Source organism: Myxine glutinosa, chromosome 3 (assembly GCF_964187855.1).
Source record: "Myxine glutinosa chromosome 3, kmMyxGlut1.1, whole genome shotgun sequence".
Lineage (NCBI taxonomy): Eukaryota > Metazoa > Chordata > Myxini > Myxiniformes > Myxinidae > Myxine > Myxine glutinosa.
The window spans coordinates 81,421,113-81,440,345 of record NC_136263.1 but is presented as its reverse complement, the minus strand read 5'-3'; the positions used below and the strand labels follow the sequence as shown (position 1 = coordinate 81,440,345).

The 19,233-nt window shown below is 44.0% G+C and overlaps 1 protein-coding gene across 1 annotated transcript in view; it reads left to right on the top strand.

Annotated features, from left to right (window-relative positions):
* The window catches only part of HAGH (hydroxyacylglutathione hydrolase), a 51,437-nt gene that overhangs the window by 29,212 nt on the left and 2,992 nt on the right, over positions 1-19,233 (top strand). Inside the window, exons 6-8 of the mRNA XM_068110553.2 lie at positions 5,945-6,045; positions 8,417-8,518; positions 17,213-17,292. Coding sequence (XP_067966654.2) covers positions 5,945-6,045; positions 8,417-8,518; positions 17,213-17,292 — 283 coding nt within the window. The remainder of the gene's footprint in view (positions 1-5,944; positions 6,046-8,416; positions 8,519-17,212; positions 17,293-19,233) is intronic.

Below are 19,233 nucleotides of genomic sequence, written 5' to 3'. Positions count from 1 at the left end.
GGTGTAATGCGAATTCGATCTCTGGCAACACCTGTAAAAATACGATCATGCAATATATCAGGATTATATAATAAAGGAGAAGTCCAGCAATTGACAATCAGTGCAAGCAAGCCTGGTTCATCTAAATATACGCACCATTCGAGTCTACGCTGTCACAGATTATATGTCACAGGAATGATCCGGAGCGATGGTCGTCCGAGTTCTTATAGACACCTCTCAGTGGTTGGAGAGAGCATAACACCTGGGTTCAACAGGTACAATTTCATTACACAGCTGCATCTCGCTATTGTTACGGACTCCTCCCCAAACCCCCTGGTCACGGTGTACCTCCGAGCCCCGAGAGGTGTCACGGCAGAAAGATGTGTTATTCTGTGTCAAAGATAAATGGTGAAACCACACCAATTGTTACCAACAAACAAATATTGTATTAAGGTCACACAAGAATAACAACACAAAAACAATAGTAATCAATTGTACAACCAATATATATTTCCTATGATGGTACCATCAGGTTCGTACAATATAACTCACTGTGCTCCAAGTGAGCGAAAAGAAGAACATTCCCCAATGTCTCTATTCCGGCATCAAGCCAAAGTCGATCCGCTCCAGCGATCGTCAGAACGATGTCTAATCGAGACCAGAATCCCGTTCGGATGACAGTCACAGTCCCGCTGCCAAAGCTGCGTAAAGGCGCCCTCAAGGCGACTGGGAAATCACACCCTCGGGTATGGATGTTCCACGGCTCCCACTCGGCGAATCTCAGATTTCCAACTCAAAAGCCACGTTGCACTCACACACACCAGATTAACGTCTGAATGCGGTGAAAATGGTTTGAAGCGAAGTGAAAAACCTTGAGCGAAGCACAAAACGCGCGAGTCAAAATGGCCGACGGCCCGTTCCCGAGGCGTAATGCCGTAATGGCATTCTCGTCAGAATCAACCGCAAAACCTGACACGCATGTGGATCTGTCACAGCGATAACAACTCTGTCGCAGGAATCCCTTTCCTGGGAAACCCAAAGTTCACTCGTGATTCTCGTTCGCCAACCGTTCACTCCAGACCTCGAAGCAGCTAGGCTTCTTCTCCGACTCACTCGCTCCGCCTTTCTTTCCTCCTCTTCCTCTTCGTCGTCGTCGTCGTCCGGTTCCGGTTTCATTTAAAACATTAACTTTTTTACTTTTGGAAATAGTAATCTCTATCTCCCTTAAACGACAACAATAATAGTACATTGAATCAAAAATGTTTACAGTGGATGAAAACCACAACAACGGAAGTGACGAATCCATAACACTTCCCCCCTTTAAGAAAGAAAGTTTGAACATAGTGAAAACTTTCTTTGCAGGCAAAAACTCTTTTAACAAACAAAAGTTTGTGTGCTTCCTCCCCTTCTCTCCCCATCTTGTCGACCGCTCCCCTTTTTATATACTTCGTTTGCTTGTTTGTTTGATTTGTTTGTTTGATAAATGTTAGCTCTTTCACGAGCCTCGACTCTGTATACAAAAAAAAAAAGTAAAAAAAAGAAGTAAAACTCACGCAAATTATCAATTCACGTGAGCAACAATAATGAATATTCCCCAAAATAAAGCAACAAAACTTTGAAACAACCTACAGAAATTTCCAAAGTTCACTCTGGACAAAGCATCAGCAACGACATTGTCCCTGCTGTTTACATGCTCAATTTCCAAGTTGAACTCCTGCAAAGCCAAACTCTATCTCATCAACCTCTGGTTTTTATTTTTCATTTTTTGAATGAAGGTTAAGGGTTGTGATCAAAAAAATCCAAAGCAAAGCAAATCTATTGCACTTTTTGAAGGGGGCCGAGCTGAGAGCCAGGTTTCATGGTGGTTGGGTGGTGAGGCCTGGAAGTATTCACTGCATGGACGCATTTAGGAACGTGGAGTTCATGGGTTAATCCGTGTAGGAATCTTGGCTCGGCTGCTCCTGAGCATTCAGTGCTTCCATCTCTTCTCTTGATCATAAAAATCATAATCACGGTTGTAGAGTCGGGTGCTGTAGTCACGTGAGTAGCGGTCCCCATCTCGGCTACCACCGTAATAGTCATCCCGTCGAGAGTTGCCAAAACTGCGCTGCTGCTGCTGGGAGCCTCCGTAGTAATCACGACTGCGGCCGCCACCAAAACTACTACTCCCACCCCAGGAGCCATAGCCACCCCTGAAACTATCTCCACGTTTTCCTCCTCTGTAGCCCCCTTGACGCCCATGGCCTGCCTTCTCTACTGTTATGGTCCGACCATCCAAATCCTTGCCATTCAAATCCTTTTCGGCATCTTTGGCGTCCTTTGTGTTTTCAAACGTGACAAAGCCAAACCCTCTCGACTTTTGCGTCTCCCTGTCTTTTATCAGCAGCACTTCCAAGAGTGGTCCATATTTGCCAAAGATAGAGTCCAGAACATCTTCACTTGTGTCAAAGTTCAGTCCACCTACAAAGAGCTTGCCAACATTGCCTCCATCCATGACTTGTGTGTGCTGACACTTAGTTTCAGGGTACTCGACAAGAAGTGCCTGTGCAAAGCGTGACGTCAGTACCTTCTCCTTCTCTTCAGAGTGCTTCCTACCCATAGCACGAGTCGCGGCACAGGATGGAAAGATACCCAGAATCTCCTGCTCTAACTGAGCGGTGTTATTTTCCATACTAGGCTTTTCAACCAACATTGGATTACCAGAAACTTGACCACCGGCCAAATCATTCCCGATAACAAAAGAGATTCCCTTTACAGGAAGAGTGGCTTGTAAACCTACGGTGACCGGTCCTGACACCAAATCAGACTTCAAATGGATGACATGAAGTGGAGCTTTAACATAGCCACCAACCCCCTGTAAAAGAACACTAACACCAGTTGCCGTCTTCTCTGACAATGGCAAAATGCCCTCAAGCATCAAAGATTGATGTGCTCCTGTGTCCCTCAATACCCTAACAGGTCTCTGGTTCGTTAAGTCTCCATCCAGTGACACAAACACCTCTGAAAAAAAGGTTTGTAACCCTCTTGAACAAGGTCGTTCTGTGATGCCGTAACTTTGGCATGGGAACCTTCACAAGGCACTGTCCTCCAAGGACGATTTCTCGCATTTGCCAATGCATTCGGAGTTGCACTAGCATTTAAAACATTAACTTTTTTTTACCTTTTGGAAATAGTAATCTCTATCTCCCTTAAACGACAACAATAATAGTACATGGAATCAAAAATACTTACAGTGGATGAAAACCACAACAACGGAAGTGACAAATCCGTAACACTATCTTCCGCTTGTTTTGTCTTGGTCGTGCTGGCAAACGGCTGTGGTTGTGCTGCGTCCTTTCGTAAAGCCTTGGATAGTAATGAAGGAAGAAGAAGCCATCCCGTCAATCTCTTTGTCTTGGTGCCTTGGTGGAAGGCAGGCGTGGGTCGTGCTGGTAGGGTTTTAGTCGCCTGTGCACCTGTGAGGAGGGGGAATACGGCGGCGGTTTGAGGAACTTTTGGCGCATCGGTCAGAGGGAGACAAAAGCGAAAGGGGACCAGCCACACGAACTCACCTCATGTTCGTGGCGACTCGAAGAGGTGCTAAAGGCCATCTGGCGATTTTCCAGCATGCGGCTGCAGGCCACTTTGTGCTGCCGGCTTCGTTCGATGCCCTTGCTTGATTGAACAACAACGCTAAGTGCCTGCACTATAAACACCATTTTATTTTCATTATCTTTTCCCCTGTTTGTATGCGAGTCTGAGTGGAGGGTCCCTCATTTAGGAATTTTAGTTTACCTCATCTTTCATTGTCTTTTACATTACTGTAAATAAATTTATATTTGTTCAATTTTACTTTCTGTCCTGGTTCGTTTATTTGTTTTGAGGGTTCAGAATAACCCCGTGATTTTCCGATCAGATAAGGCCTCGAACCTTCCCGCGCACACGAAAACATAATCCCGCCAAGGTTCGGAGTACGCCTCGGAGTTTAAGCTCGTTTCGGCCATTCGTCCTCTTGGGGTCTTAATACGACAATATGTATAGTGTAGTGTCACTCCCAGTAGGAGGAGGTATTACAAGTCTTACCAATTATGGGGGAATTATCTCATCTGTAAGGACAGGTTATTCGCTTGAATCACACTAAAATATGCCATTTGCAGTCTGTCGGTCTTGTCTGTCTGTCTGTCTGACCGTGATACATTCGGTCGTTACTTATCCAATCTCAACCAAACTTGTCAAAGGGATTACTGGTCACACGACGGAGGTTGTCCTGACTTAATTCCCCTCTCCAAGGGAGTTTTCCACCTTGGACAAACGCCGTGTTAAAGTGTATAAATAGCTTACCATCGTGTTTTTCCAAGGCTGCTTCTAATAACAAAAGTAGTAACAACAACAATAGTTATTACAAAACAATATCAATTATTTTTTTAATACATGGGCTAGGCTTGTGGAAGAGCTGGAAACGCCGTGTTAATGTGTATAAATAGCTTATTGTGGCGTTTTGTGGGCACACCTACCAGAAGTAAAATAAATATTTTTGTGAGTGTTGGGGGTCGAGGGGAGGGATAGAAGTATTGGGGTCGGGATGAAGGTCTTGGAGTCAGAGGGGGCAGGGGGAGGGGATATATTGAGGTAGGGGTGTGGGGTTGAGGACTAGAAGAACAGAGGGAGTGAAGAGGCATAGAGTTGTAGGGTAGTAGGGTTCATGCAACCCTACTTTGATACAAACCCATACGTAGTAACAGTCTGTCTGTCTTTCTGACCCATGACATTGTCTTTATTAAACGTAATTTAGAATTGGGTATTAAAAACTAAATAAAAAAGCCCCAGATTAAAACTAATTTTTTTAATGTCTACCAGACAATGTGACCTACGACGTTTACATTATCAAACTATATTCCCAAAGCCTCGTTGATCATATGTGTGAAGTTTCAAGTCAATCTATTAAGCTGGTCTGGAGGAGAATAAATTGTATGGTTTATTCTTCAAATAACTGAAAAAGTGCTGTTGCTGAGCCATTGGTTTAAAGGAAAATATAAAATAATTATATCTCTGAAACTGCAAAAGCTATTGATGCAAGACTTTGCAGTTGTGATCCACTATGCTCGCTGCATACATTGTGATGCATTTTACATTGGTTGGTTAAGCGGTTGCAAAGAAGGAGGTTTTTAAGGTATTGTTTTTTCCAAACCTTGTGACCTATGACATCAAAAAAAATACACTCTGCCTATGGTTGGGTGGAGGATCATGGCTGTGAAGTTTCTTATTGATCGGATAAGATTTGTTTTTCTTTTCAAGATGGCTGCCAAACCATGTGACATGTGACATCATTTTCACAATATATGCATCAATTGTGCGAGATAATATTTGTAAAATTTCACATCGATAGGGTAAGCGGTTTCAGAGAAATAATTTTTTGAATATTTTCCTTAAATATAATATGGCTGCTAAACCATGTGACCGATGACTTTTTTTTTTAAAACAACATTATATCCCCAAGGTAGTCGAACATATGGCTAAAAGTTTGCATCTATATGTTCAGTGCTTTCAGAGAAGACCATTTTAAAGTTTTTGCATAAAATTCAATATTTTGCATAAAGTCATGTGACCTATGACTGGATCATTTTCAAGCTTTATTCCCCAAGGCTAGTAGCCTGTGTGTGGAGTTTTGCATCGATATACAGTAGTAAGCCTTTTTGGAAAGAAGATTTTGCAGGTTTTCATTTTCAATCCAATATGGCTGCCAAACCACGTGAACTATGATGTCATAAATTTAATTTTCCCATACAAAATGAAGTGCTTGCTTGAGTGCTTAAACCACTTGGTGGGCGCTCTTCAAGGAACTTGGTAACTGAACATACCCTGGGTGTACTTGTATGTTAACGTGTATATCAAAGCACAAATGTGATGTTTTGGGGATATTGTCAGTGGAATTTATCAGTTGCACCAACTCTCCAGCTCTGATGCTGTCACGGTTACTGTTTTTCAGGAGATACACTATTCATTGCAGGCTGTGGACGATTCTTTGAAGGGACACCACAGGAAATGTGCACATCATTGGCTTTGCTGGGAAAGCTTCCTCCTGAATCTGTAAGCCCCTTATCCCTGTTTTGGTTTTCCTTCACACTCCAAACACACCCAACCTTCCTCTTTCCCTTCAATCATTTTATGTAACATTATACATAGTGCTGTAGTGGTTACCTTATTCACATGTCGCAGTTATCTTATTCACATGTCGTGGTTAACTTATCCGCCTGTGACGGTTACCAATACGATATGTTTGGTCTAACCCACGCACACGGGCTTTTGGTTGTGTGGTCGTGACGCACGCGCGGCTGTTGGAGCCACGCCCTCCGAAGAGGGTTCTTGGTTTTATATAAGCCGTTACGACTTCCGTTCGCGAGCAGTTGCTGGAGATTTCTGTACAATAAACAAGCTTTGTACCCCACGAAATGGCCTCTTCTTGTCGTCTTCGGCAACTACTAAACTGGTGACCCCGTCGCCCCCGAACGTATTCGGGGGCCAAATGCACACGGCAGTCGTGGCGACCGCAATTTCTTCCGCAAGACCTAAACTCGAACTGCCGGAGTTTTAGCAACGACGAGCGGCCATGTGGTTCGCGCATCGCGCTCGGTTCCTCCTCTACAACTAGAGGGGCGAACCAGCTCCGGGACCCTCCGAAGGAACGCCGTTACGAGGCGTTGGTGGCACGGCTACTTCGTCGCCTCCGCGCACACAGGCCGAGTACTGCTGCTCGTCGCCTTCGCGCACACAGGCCGAGTACTGCTGCTCGTCGCCTTCGCGCACACAGGCCGAGTACTGCTGCTTGTTGCCTCCGCGCACACAGGCCGAGTACTGCTGCTCGTAACCTTCGCGCACTGGAGCCTCGTTATCTTCGCGCGCACTGCTGCTCGCCACTCCCGCAACTCCTACTACTGCTCCTACGGCGGATCCCGAGGCTGATGCTGCTGCACACCTCGTGGGCGCCGCCACGCCCCGCCCACCACTCCCGCAACTCCTACTGCTGCAACTACAACTGCTACCGCTGCTCAGCACCCGCGGCCCGGCTCTGTTCCACCCGCGGCCCGTCTCTGTTCCACCCGCGGCCCGGCTCTGTTCCACCCGCGGCCCGGCTCTGTTCCACCCGCGGCCCGGCTCTGTTCCACCCGCGGCCCGGCTCTGTTCCACCCGCGGCCCGGCTCTGTTCCACCCGCGGCCCGGCTCTGTTCCACCCGTGGCCCGGCTCTGTTCCACCCGTGGCCCGGCTCTGTTCCACCCACGAACTGCAACCTCGGGAGGCCCGCGAGGAACCTCGGCAGCCTCCCCCGAGGCCTTGACCAGCCCCTCGGTTGGCTCAACCACTTATCGCGTGCACCGCTCGAGCTTTCTCGGCACTGCACCCGCGAACTGCAACCTCGGGAGGCCCGCGAGGCACCTCGGCAGCCCCCCTCGAGGACTTGACCAGCCCCTCGGTCGGCTCAACCCCTCGGCAGCGTTTTTTCGTGCGTACCGAGGCCGGGCCCTGCTCGAGCCTTCTCGGCACTGCCGAGCGCGCCTGCGAACTACGTACACGCCCGTGGCGTGCCTTCTGGGGGGGGGGGGGGGGGCGCATGTAGTGATTACCTTATTCACATGTCGCGGTTATTTTATTCACATGTCGTGGTTAACTTATCCGCCTGTGACGGTTACCAATACGATATGTTTGGTCTAACCCACGCACACGGGCTTTTGGTTGTGTGGTCGGTGACGCACGCGCGGCTGTTGGAGCCACGCCCTCCGAAGAGGGTTCTTGGTTTTATATAAGCCGTTACGACTTCCGTTCGCGAGCAGTTGCTGGAGATTTCTGTACAATAAACAAGCTTTGTACCCCACGAAATGGCCTCTTCTTGTTGTCTTCGGCAACTACTAAAGTGCTCTCCATTGTTACCTCCACCACCAAAGGTGGATGGAGGTTATGTTTTCACCCCTGTCTGACTGTTTGTTTGTTTGTGAACAAAATATCTCAAAAAATTGTGGACGGATTCGGACAAAATTCGGCAGAGATTTAGCGTATGTCACAAGGACGAAATGATTAGATTTTGGTGAAGATCCGGATTCGGATCCGGCTACTAGAATTTTAAAGTGATTCTTCACGATTGGGAGATAGGGACAAAAACTATACATAGCAAGATGTCTCAAAAAGTTGTGGACGGATTTGGACAAAACTTGGTGGACCGGTTGGGTGTCTGACAAGGACAAATAGGTTCGATTTTGGTGAAGATCTGAATATGGATTCGGATACGAGAATTATTTTTAAAATTTCAGTAATTCTTCACCATTGAGTGATATGGCCAACCAGGTGGAGGTATGCTCTCTACTGAGTGCCGTTCTAGTTTAAACTGTCTTGATGCACAGTCGTGTATAAATATAATGTGCCTACTAAACAGGAAGGTTTAATGGCTTGCATTCTGGTTTTGTGCAGAAGGTATACTGTGGACATGAGTACACCGTAAGCAACCTGAAATTTGCCAGACATGTGGAACCTACAAACACAGAAATCCTACACAAGCTTGCGTGGGCCAAGGTGAGAGCATGTTGCTATGATGGAGGATGAATCCAGACATTAATTCAAAGGTTTAAATTTTTTGAATGTAATTTATCCAATTAAAACAGTCATTGCCATTAAAAAAAAATTGAGTGCTGTATTTTGATTATAGGGTGCAGTTTAAAAAAATTTATTATTATTTTATGAAGTGAAAAAAAAAGTTGCCACATTTGGCAGTGTGAATTATATGCAGTACTTGGGTCACAAACTTTCCATTTTTACTTTGGAGGGAACTTTACCATAAACATATTGGAGCAGACTTGGTCTTCCTGGTAGATGACGTGAGTCCGCCTGCAATCAACTTCCAGGACGTACTGCACATGTGTGCTGGTCCGCAATGCGATGGTTACTGAATTAAATAACTTGATCCACGTGCCAAAGCTTGGCATACACGATGGGTTTAAAGGAAATTTAATTGAGCCGCATAAAGCAAACATGAAAGTCTATACAAGGTAAAGGCTTTGCTGTTTCAAACTATGCTTGATTTCCTCCACAGCTGCAGACATTCACAAGTAGCACATACATGAGAATCCCAATGCAAGGAGGGGGGAATGTGTGGAATGGTGGTGGGTATTCTGGGGGGTGATGGTTTATTTGGGGTTGGGGGTGTGGTTGGTGTAAGGTAACTGCCTTATTTGTCAAAAGCACACTGTGGCGTACTCTTGCGAGATCTCATGCGATCCCACTTGGGTCGCAAGAGCATATATATTATTTCACCAAACACGGAACAGGAACAACATTTTATTACATCTTCTCTCCTTCAGAATAAAAATCAATTCAAAGATCAAGTTTGTCTGGATGTTCGTGCACGGGATGGTGGTGGGTATTGTGTTGGTGATGGTTAATGGGGGATTGTTGGCAGATGGTGGAGGTGGATGGAGGGATTGGGTGGTCGCGTCAACACGGGTGTTTGAATCACCACTCAAATGCCCGTGTTCAATGAATGGAGAAGGCGGATCAGACTCGGCAACGGTTGCTGGAGTGAGATGTGCATGGAAGAAGTTTCGGGAACTGAGTGGCGTGCTGACGAGGAGGGGAGTGTTGTTGAAGCTGAAGGGAATGGTGTATGCTGCATGTGCGAGAAGTGTTATGATTTATGGGAGCGAGACATGGGTAATGAACATGGAGCAGCAACGAAGACTGGAAAGGGTGGAAATGTGAATGGTTCGGTGGATGTGTGGAGTATCGTTGAGAGAGAGGAAGACAAATGATGAATTGCGAAAGATGATGGGAATAGAGCCTGTGATGGATGCTGTGAAGAGAAACAGGTTGAGATGGTTTGGTCATGTGTTGAGGAAGGATGAAAGTGACTGGTTGAGAAGAATAATGGAAATGAATGTAGAAGGAGGTAGAGGACGGGGAAGACCGAGAAAGACTTGGCTAAAGGTGGTGGAAGAAGAAATGCGGGCAAGGGGGTTAACAAGGGGAGATGCAGAAAATAGGGCAAAATGGAGAAGATTGTCATGGGGACCGCAAGGCTAACCCCCGCTCTCGCAGGGAAAATGGCCTCACAATGCCTGTTGTTGTGTTGTTGTTGTTAATGTTCTCAATAATGTTGGTTAATGGTCTTAATGATGAAGAATCACTCAGAAAAATTAAAAAATTCTCGTATTCCGATCTGTTTATTCAACAAAATGGAATCGATCTCTCTTTGTCGTACATCCATCCTGTCCACCAAGTTATTATTTTTTTGAATAAGTCTACAACTTTTTGAGCTATCCTGTACAAAAACAAAAACAGACGTGCTTTTTATTGTGAGGCAGTTGCAGGAGAAGTATATGGAGAAGAGGAAGAAGTTGTTTCTTGGGTTTGTTGATCTGGAGAAAGCATATGATAGGGTTCCACGTGAAGTAGTGACATGGGCATTGAGGAAGTTAGGAGTGGAGGAATAGTTGATCAGAGTAGTGATGGCAATGTACAAAAGAGCGCGCACAGCTGTAAGGACGAAGGACGGGAACAGTGGTGAGTTTGAGGTGAAGGTGGGAGTGCATCAGGGGTCGGTACTAAGTCCACTACTATTTGTAGCTGTGATGGAGGTGCTGGCTCAGAACGTAAAGGAGTGTTTACCGTGGGAGTTGTATGCATATGATCTGGTGTTGATTGCAGAAAGTATGGATGGACTGAAGGAGAAGATGAACAAGTGGAAGGAATGTATGGAGACAAAAGGTCTGAAGGTGAATATCGGAAAGACGAAGGTGATGGCAGGTGGTAAAGCATGTGGTGAGGTGGAAAGAACTGGGAAGTGGCCGTGTGCTGTGTGCAGGAAGGGTGTCAGAGTGAATTCCATTCAATGTCCAATGTGCGCTGAGTGGGTTCATCAAAAATGTAGGGGTTTGAGAGGGTCATTAACCAGTGTGGCCGCTACATTCAAGTGTAAGGTGTGCACAGAGGGAGTCTGATCCCAGAGGGAGCTGCAGATGGAGGAAATGTTGAGTTGGATCTTGGAGACGGCATGAAGCTGGAAGGTGTGAAAACATTTTGTTACCTAGGAGACATGCTGAATGGAGAAGGTGGATCAGACTCGGCAACGGTTGCTCGAGTGAGATGTGCATGGAAGAAGTTTCGGGAACTGAGTGGCGTGCTGACGAGGAGGGGAGTGTCGTTCAAGCTGAAGGGAAAGGTGTATGCTGCATGTGTGAGAAGTGTTATGATTTATGGGAGCGAGACATGGGTAATGAACGTAGAGCAGCAACGAAGGCTGGAAAGGGTGGAAATGCGAATGGTTTGATGGATGTGTGGAGTATCATTGAGAGAGAGGAAGACAAATGATGAATTGCGAAAGATGATGGGAATAGAGCCTGTGATGGATGCTGTGAAGAGAAACAGGTTGAGATGGTTTGGTCATGTGTTGAGGAAGGGTGAAAGTGACTGGTTGAGAAGAGTGATGGAAATGAATGTAGAAGGAAGTAGTGGACGGGGAAGACCGAGAAAGACTTGGCTAAAGATGGTCGAAGAAGAAATGCGGGCAAGGGGGTTAACAAGGGGAGATGCAGAAAATAGGGCAAAATGGAGAACATTGTCATGGGGACCGCAAGGCTAACCCCCACTCTTGCAGGGAAAATGGCCTTAAAATGCCTGTTGTTGTTGTTGTTGTTGTACTAAAACAAACAGACAGGTGTGAAATCATAATCTCCGTCCATTGCAGATGGCAGAGGTAACAACGCTAGACCTTCTGAGGGATTTGACACAATGAAAAAAAAAAATGCAAGAATTTAGTTCTGTTAGATTATAATTGGTTACATTATAAACCTTTTTTCCTCATCAGTTCACCGTCATTCACTTTCCACAATGGTGCAGTCAAATGTAAGTGTTAATCAAAATGATCATCACATTGACTCCATGTTAATACGAGTAGTATGGGGATAGCATATCCTTACTTAAAATGAAGCTTCCCATCCTGCACTACACAGTAGGAAAAGATAGACGGAGTTTTGCTGCCAATGAAACAGTTTTGATCAAAACGCCATAAAGTCAAAGGCTGACTGACCTTCAACATAAAATGGTTATTTGGTCCCAGAGATTCTTGACGTTTCCATTTCATTTGGCCATCAAGTCGACTGTGGGTAACGGACCTTTGGAAATGGAAGACGCAAGATTGTGTCAATGATAAATACGTACGTGGAATGGTATAATATAGCACCTGATGTAGGCACACTTCCCTCTGAGGTGTCTAACTTGGGTTTGAATCCCGACCCAGCATTAATGGAACAGCAGCACACCCATCAAAGGAGGGGGTGGAGAGGGCAGGGAGATATAGAAGTTGCACTAGATCGGTTGTCTGGTTTAGAATTTCCAAACGACCACAATGATCATGATACTGGGATGACTCGTTAAAAAAAAAAAAAAAAAAACTTTTTTTGCTCACAACTACATCAGTAATACAGATCAAATTTTATACAATGCATCGAAACAGTAAGGTATCATGGGGTTGTGTTTCCCATATATGGACGAGAAAGGGGGGGTTTGCCACAAATATTGGTATTTCACTCAAAAATCTTATTCTCAGAAACCGACACCCGGATCCAGACCAAACTGACTATGCGGCATTGTGACCATGCCGTAACATTAAGTTGTGCTCCCCATGGCCGTATATTCCCTGGAAAGGGGCCCACGTCACCCCTCCACCTCCAAATCCTTAATTTTCACTAAAATGTCTCCTGTTCCCCAAACTACCCAACTGATTCAAACCAAATCTGACAGGATGCATCAGGACAGGCAGGTCTTCTTTGGATATGCTCTTCATCTGGATCTGCCTCTTCGAATGAGGTTCTAAATTCGGATTTTTTTTTTCCAAATTGTATCCTCTGAAAACTACCACCACATTCGAACAAAACTTGCTTGGAGGCATTAGGACTAGGTCTGTATATAAAGTTGTGCTCCACACAAGCACCGACTCCCGCGAAAAGGTCCGCCCCCTGATCCGCCATTTTCACTGAAACATCATTATCTCCATGACGACAAGCCAGAATGGAACCAAATTTGACAGGATTCATCAGGGCAGCAGGATATTTTAGGATTGTACAGTCGTGGCCAAAAATATTGGCACCCTTGCACTTTTTTTCCAATAACTCACAATTTTCACTAAAAATAAGTTGAAGTTTACACAAGTATTTGTTCTCCACAATTCTTTATTTCACTGTTCATATTACAGAACCTTTCCTTTTGATTCAGAACTTAATATATCCTTCTAAATCAGAAAATAAAAAGAAATGGCATTGACAAAATTATTGACACCCTTGACTTGATATTTGGTAGCACGGCCTTTGGACAAAATAACTGCAGTCAAGCGCTTCCTATAGCCATGAATGAGCTTCGTACATGTCTCTACTGCCAGTTTGGCCCACTCTTATTGTGCAAACTGCTCCAGTTCTCCCAGATTTGAACTGTGCCTTCTACAAACTGCTGTTTTCAGATCTCCCCACAGATGTTCAATGGGATTTAGATCTGGACTCATTGCTGGCCATTTCAGCACAGTCCAGCATTTTGTCTTGAACCATTCCTGGGTGCTTTTTGAAGTGTGTTTGGGGTCATTGTCCTGCTGCAAGAGCCATGGCCTTTGACGGAGACCAAGCTTTCTGACACTGGGTTCAACATTGCGCTCCAAATTGCCTTGGTTATCTCCTGATGTATGATGCAATGCACACCTTCAAGGCACCCAGTGTAGAGGCAGCACAGCAACCACAAAACATCACTGAACTTCCTCCATCTTTGACTGTAGGGAAGGGGTTCTTTTCTTTGAAGGCTTCATTTTGTTTTCTGTAAACATAGAGATGATGTGCTTTACAAAAAAGCTCTAATTTGGTCTCATCTGTCCACAGGACATTCTCCCAGAAGGATTTTGATTTGTTCAGGTGTGTTTTGGAAAACTCCAGTCGGGCTTTCTTATGTCTCTTTCTCAGCAGTGGGGTCCTCCTGGGTCTCCTACCATGGAACCCCATTTCAACGAGTTGGCGACGGATGATGTGAGTTGAAACTGTTGTACCTTGTGTCTGAAGGCCAGCTTGAATCTGTTTGGCAGTTGATCGAGGTGCTTTCTCCACCATTCAAACAATCCTTCGCTGCAATCTTCGATCAGGTTTTCTCTTGCGGCCACGTCCAGGGTCGTTGGCTACAGCGCCATGGGCCTTAAACTTCCTGATAACATTCCGTGGACACAGGAACATCAAGTTCTCTGGAGATGGACTTGTAGCCTTGAGATTGTCCATGCTTGGCTACAATCTTGTGTCTGACCTCCTCAGACAATTCTCGGGTTTTCTTTTTTTTCTCCATGATCATTGCGGTACACACTGACACAAAACAGCAGAATGACTCCTTTTCTCTATTCAAACTGGTTGAATGAGTGATTTGTATATTGCAGGCACCTGCAACTCACCATGGGTGAGTTCATTTCCAAAGTAAAGGAGAATCACCTGCTTGAAATCTAATTATTTCTAACAACTTCTAAAAGGTGCCAATAATATTGTCTGGACCATTTTTGGGTTTCTGTGTGGAATAAGCTCATATTTAGTAAAAAAAATTCAGCTTTTTTTGTTTTGTTCCACTGCAAACTAAAGAAATACAAATGTGGATGTCAAAAGATTTTTTAATTTCAACAATTTTCTGGAATAAATGGTGCATTATTTGAAAAAAGTTCAAGGGTGCCAATATTTTTGGCCACGACAGTACTTATCTGGATCCGCAACCATCCACGGCACCAAATTCAGTTGCGGCATTCAAAACTGAGCTTCGGCAAAATCCAACCAGGACCCCATTGTCCAAAGTCGATTGCGTTCAAACAGTCCCTACCCGATTCCACTTTTTCGATCCCGTCTCCGGTCACCCCACCTGTTGAGGAAAATTAACGTCAGTACCCCATGGGGCTATTGTTTATTTCTTTATTTAATTTAGAACGTGAGGCTCCGTTTCTTGTAATGTGAGTAACTCAGGTGTTTTCTGTTAACTTTGTACTGACTTCTAAAAAAAATTACAAGTAAAAAGTGATACAGCAAAAAAGTTCTGTTAGTAGGAAAAATTTATACAATGTAAAGTATATCTCATTCTGATTTATCACACCTTTGAATATCGTTTCGCACGAAAAACTTTTTTTTACTGCATTGGCTTGCCCCACATATTCATCACCGTAGAGCCTCGGGTCACTTTTCTGAAAAGTAAACTCACTTTGTGCTTGATCAACAAATAATTTACTTGGATAATTGCAGACAGCTCCTCTTGCTTTGATTAATTTGTACAATTTATTTTCCTCATGCAGCACTTTGTGCACACATTCAAATTGCACACCACAAGCCACATCAGCAAAGACTAACTTCATAAACTTGCAAAAAGTGCTTGAAAATGTAGTTTCGATTTTAAATGAAGTAAAGGTGAGTTTGAAATAGCATGACGTTACTTTGCTAATGGGACCAACAGCACATAGAGCCACAGCATGCTGATGGGCTAACAGCACGTGGAGATATAGGGAATTAATTCGGCCTCCACTGATCCAAACAACAATTGTGACAGTCAGCCTGTTTGGGGGCTTGTGTTTTGGGTGATATCTGTCCATCTGTCCGGAACCGCTCCCCGAAAATGATTGGATGGATTTCATTCATATTCAGCACATGTACAAAATAATATTTGGGCATGAGACGAGTTAAATGATTTGAGGATAGGAGGAAAAAGTACCATTTGGACCATGACCAACACACAACTTTGTGAATTTCTGTTTAATTATATGCACTTTACCATCCTCATTACCATTTAAGCCTGGCACACCATTTAAGCCTGGCGTTGGATTAGCGGTTAGGGTGCCGGCTTGGGATCCCAGGATCCTGGGTTCGAATCCCGGTCGATCGCTGAATTAATGCCAGGGGGGTTGACTCAGCCTGTCATCCTTCCGAGGTCGGCAAATTTGAGTACCAGCTTGCGGGGATGAATGATCACGGTGTGTACCCCGATTCAGAATAGGCTGGGATGAATGATCACGGTGTGTACCCCGATTCAGAATAGGTACACCGTATCCCTGCGCATCGTAAGAGCATGACCAAGGGTTGGCGTCAGGAAGGGCATCCGGCCATAAAAACATTGCCTCAAACAGGGAACCATGATTGTCATGGGGACCGCAAGGCTAACCCCCGCTCTCGCGGGGAAAAATGGCCTTAAAACGATCATTCATTCATTCATATTTATTACCATTGCCTCTTCGCCATAGTTGCACGCCACAATACAAGTCAGGGGGCAAATCTTCCCCACTCTTCCCTGTTGCCCCGATTCGTCAGATCGGTCTCCATGGACTGGCCAACTCCCTCTTGTGTCTGTCTTCCATGTCTCTCTCTCTCTCTCTCTCTCTCTCTCTCTCTCTCTCTCGCTCTCCCTTCCTCCCTCTCTCTTCCTCCCTCTCTCTTCCTCCCTGCCTTCATGAAGGCAGCGGTACACCAACGTTGATGTGGGGGATCTCGGTTGCTCCTGGGAGATTGATCTGCTGCCTCTGTGCCACGGCCCTGTTTGAGAGAACTATCTGGACTATACAAAAACACCAACGAACACACAACACTGAATTATTTATTTATATCTTCATCACCAACACACAACATTGAATTATTTATTTATATCTTAATCACTAACACACAACATTGAAATATTTATTTATTTATATCTTCATCACCAACACACAATATTGAATTATTTATTTATTTATATCTTCATCACCAACACACAACATTGAAATATTTATTTATTTATATGCACTTTACAATCTTCATCAGCAACACACAATTTTGACTTATTTATTTATTTGTTTACATTTTACCATCTTAACGACTGACCTACCATCTTCAATTATTTATTTCTATATGCACACTTTACCATCTGATGACAGCTACATAAATACCACCTTGCATTATTTATTTACAGGCAATTTACTATCCACTTTTGGCATGTCACCGTGAATTATTTATTTTATATATTGTACATTTCATTGTACATATCCACGACCAACACTCAATTTCGAATTATTTATTTACATGTATAAACTTTACCATCTCCATTACTTACATATTTATTTAGTTATTTCAGTGTAAGATCTCCATGCCCCATTTTTATGGTGTGGTCGTGGGTTGTGTCCTCTGAGGACGTGCAACCTTGTTTATACTTGCTTGTATGACCTGTCATGATGGTTTTGGTTTGTGTTTGTCATAGGAGCAAGTGCGGAAAGGAATCCCAACTATACCTTCTACCATCGGAGAAGAGTTCAAAACAAATCCCTTCATGAGGGTTTTGTAAGTGTACAAAAACTATCGATTTTTATGCTCTCATGAGAATCTCCAGAATTACTCCAATTTATTTCTCATCTTCTACCTCTCATCTGTGTAATAACATCCATCAGCATTCCCAGTCATGCTTTTCCCTCCACAACCTCAAGATGACATGCCATCTCCATCATATGATCCCTTATTCTTATTCGTGATCTAAATTATTCTCGTGCCGACTCCATCTACAATTTGTACATGTACATTTTAGTTGCTTGTTTGCTCAAATGGCCTTTGTCGACTTATCCTTCTCGGTTTCATTATTCTGTTGGCACAATTATTTGTTATTCTTCTATCTGTCTGTTTGTTTCTTGCATTTTTCCCTGTTATCCATTGTCTGCCTGTTTTCCTCTTAATTGTCGGTGCGTCGACTTCTCATCCCTCTTTCATTTCCTCCAAAGAGCCTCGATCTTTAAGTGAAACTAGAACGGCATTCATCGACGGACGTCGTGACATCTACCGTTTTGCTTCCGCCCACATTATTACATAATTATACATACTTGGACCAAGTGTGATTTAAATCTCTTCAGCTGTTCTCAAGTATCACATTTTACCTGACATGACTTTTTGATGCTGAAATCTAATCAGTTTCTCTTTGCATCATCATATATTCTTATACCAAATTTGGTCAAAATCCCATCACTGGTTTACAAGTTAGCTCGGTAACATACATTTTACTTTTCAGGGTCTTTTGTTACACAATCTTCTTGTTGTCAACATGTGCGCCATTGATTGACCAATTATAATTTGTCTTTTCACATTCTACAATCAACGATTAAATTATGCATATGATTCAGGTTCCCAGTTGAGTTGAGTTCCCAGTTCCCAGTTGGAGAATTCTCCAGCTTTTGCTGTCATTCTAGTGTTTGTGGCTTTTGTGAAAAGACACATCTCTCTCAATGTCTCCAGAGAAAATAAGCACGTGGACTAAATTAGTTTAATACAAGGGTCTAGTGCTCATGGAGGACCTAAACAACACGGGGCAGCAGGTTCACACACTACCAAACAGTCTGTGCAGTGGAGGATGGATGGACATACACTGCCGGCAAAAATGTTTTACAACACCTACATTTTTCCAGTTTTTATTGAAATTTATGCAGTTTAATGTCTCAATGTACTCTAAAATTAAGCATAGAACAAATAAACAATTGGAGATAAAAAAAATAAATCATAGAATCATTTTGTTTATCAAAATTTAATTTAAATTTTCACTCAGCAAAGTCGCCACCTTTTGCAGATATAACCGCCGAACACACTCGTGGCATTCTTTCTACAATGGAAATCAAATATTGTTCGGGAAGTTCTTCCCAACACTGTTGCAGAAGTTCCCACAAATGTGTTGCACTTGTAGGTTGCTTTGCTTTCACCCTTCTGTCCAGTTCATCCCAAACCAGCTCGATGGGGTTTAAGTCTGGAGACTGTGCTGGCCATTCCATGATTTGAAGCCTACCATCTTATTCTTTTCCTCGATGGTAGTTTTGACATAGTCTGGAGGTGTGTTTAGGGTCATTGTCTTGCTGTAGGATGAATCCCTGATAAACTGGACGTATATCAGAGGGTATTGCATGGCGCTGCAAAATGCTGTGGTAGCCCTTTTGGTTCACGGTGCCAGTCACTCTGTGTAAGTCGTCGACTCTGGATCCAGCAAAAGAGCCCCAGATCATCATGCTTCCTCCTCCATGTTTGACCGTTGGTGTCACACACTGAGGAACCATCCTTTTGCCTACTCAACGGCGTACAAAAACCCTGAATGATGAACCAAAGATTTCAAATTTTGATTCATCGGTCCATAAGACCTTCTTCCAGTCTTGAGTAGTCCACTGGCGGTGCTTCATGGCCCAGGAGAGCCTCTTTTTCTTATTTTGCCATCTTAGCAATGACTTTCTTACTGCCACTCGACCTGTCAAACCT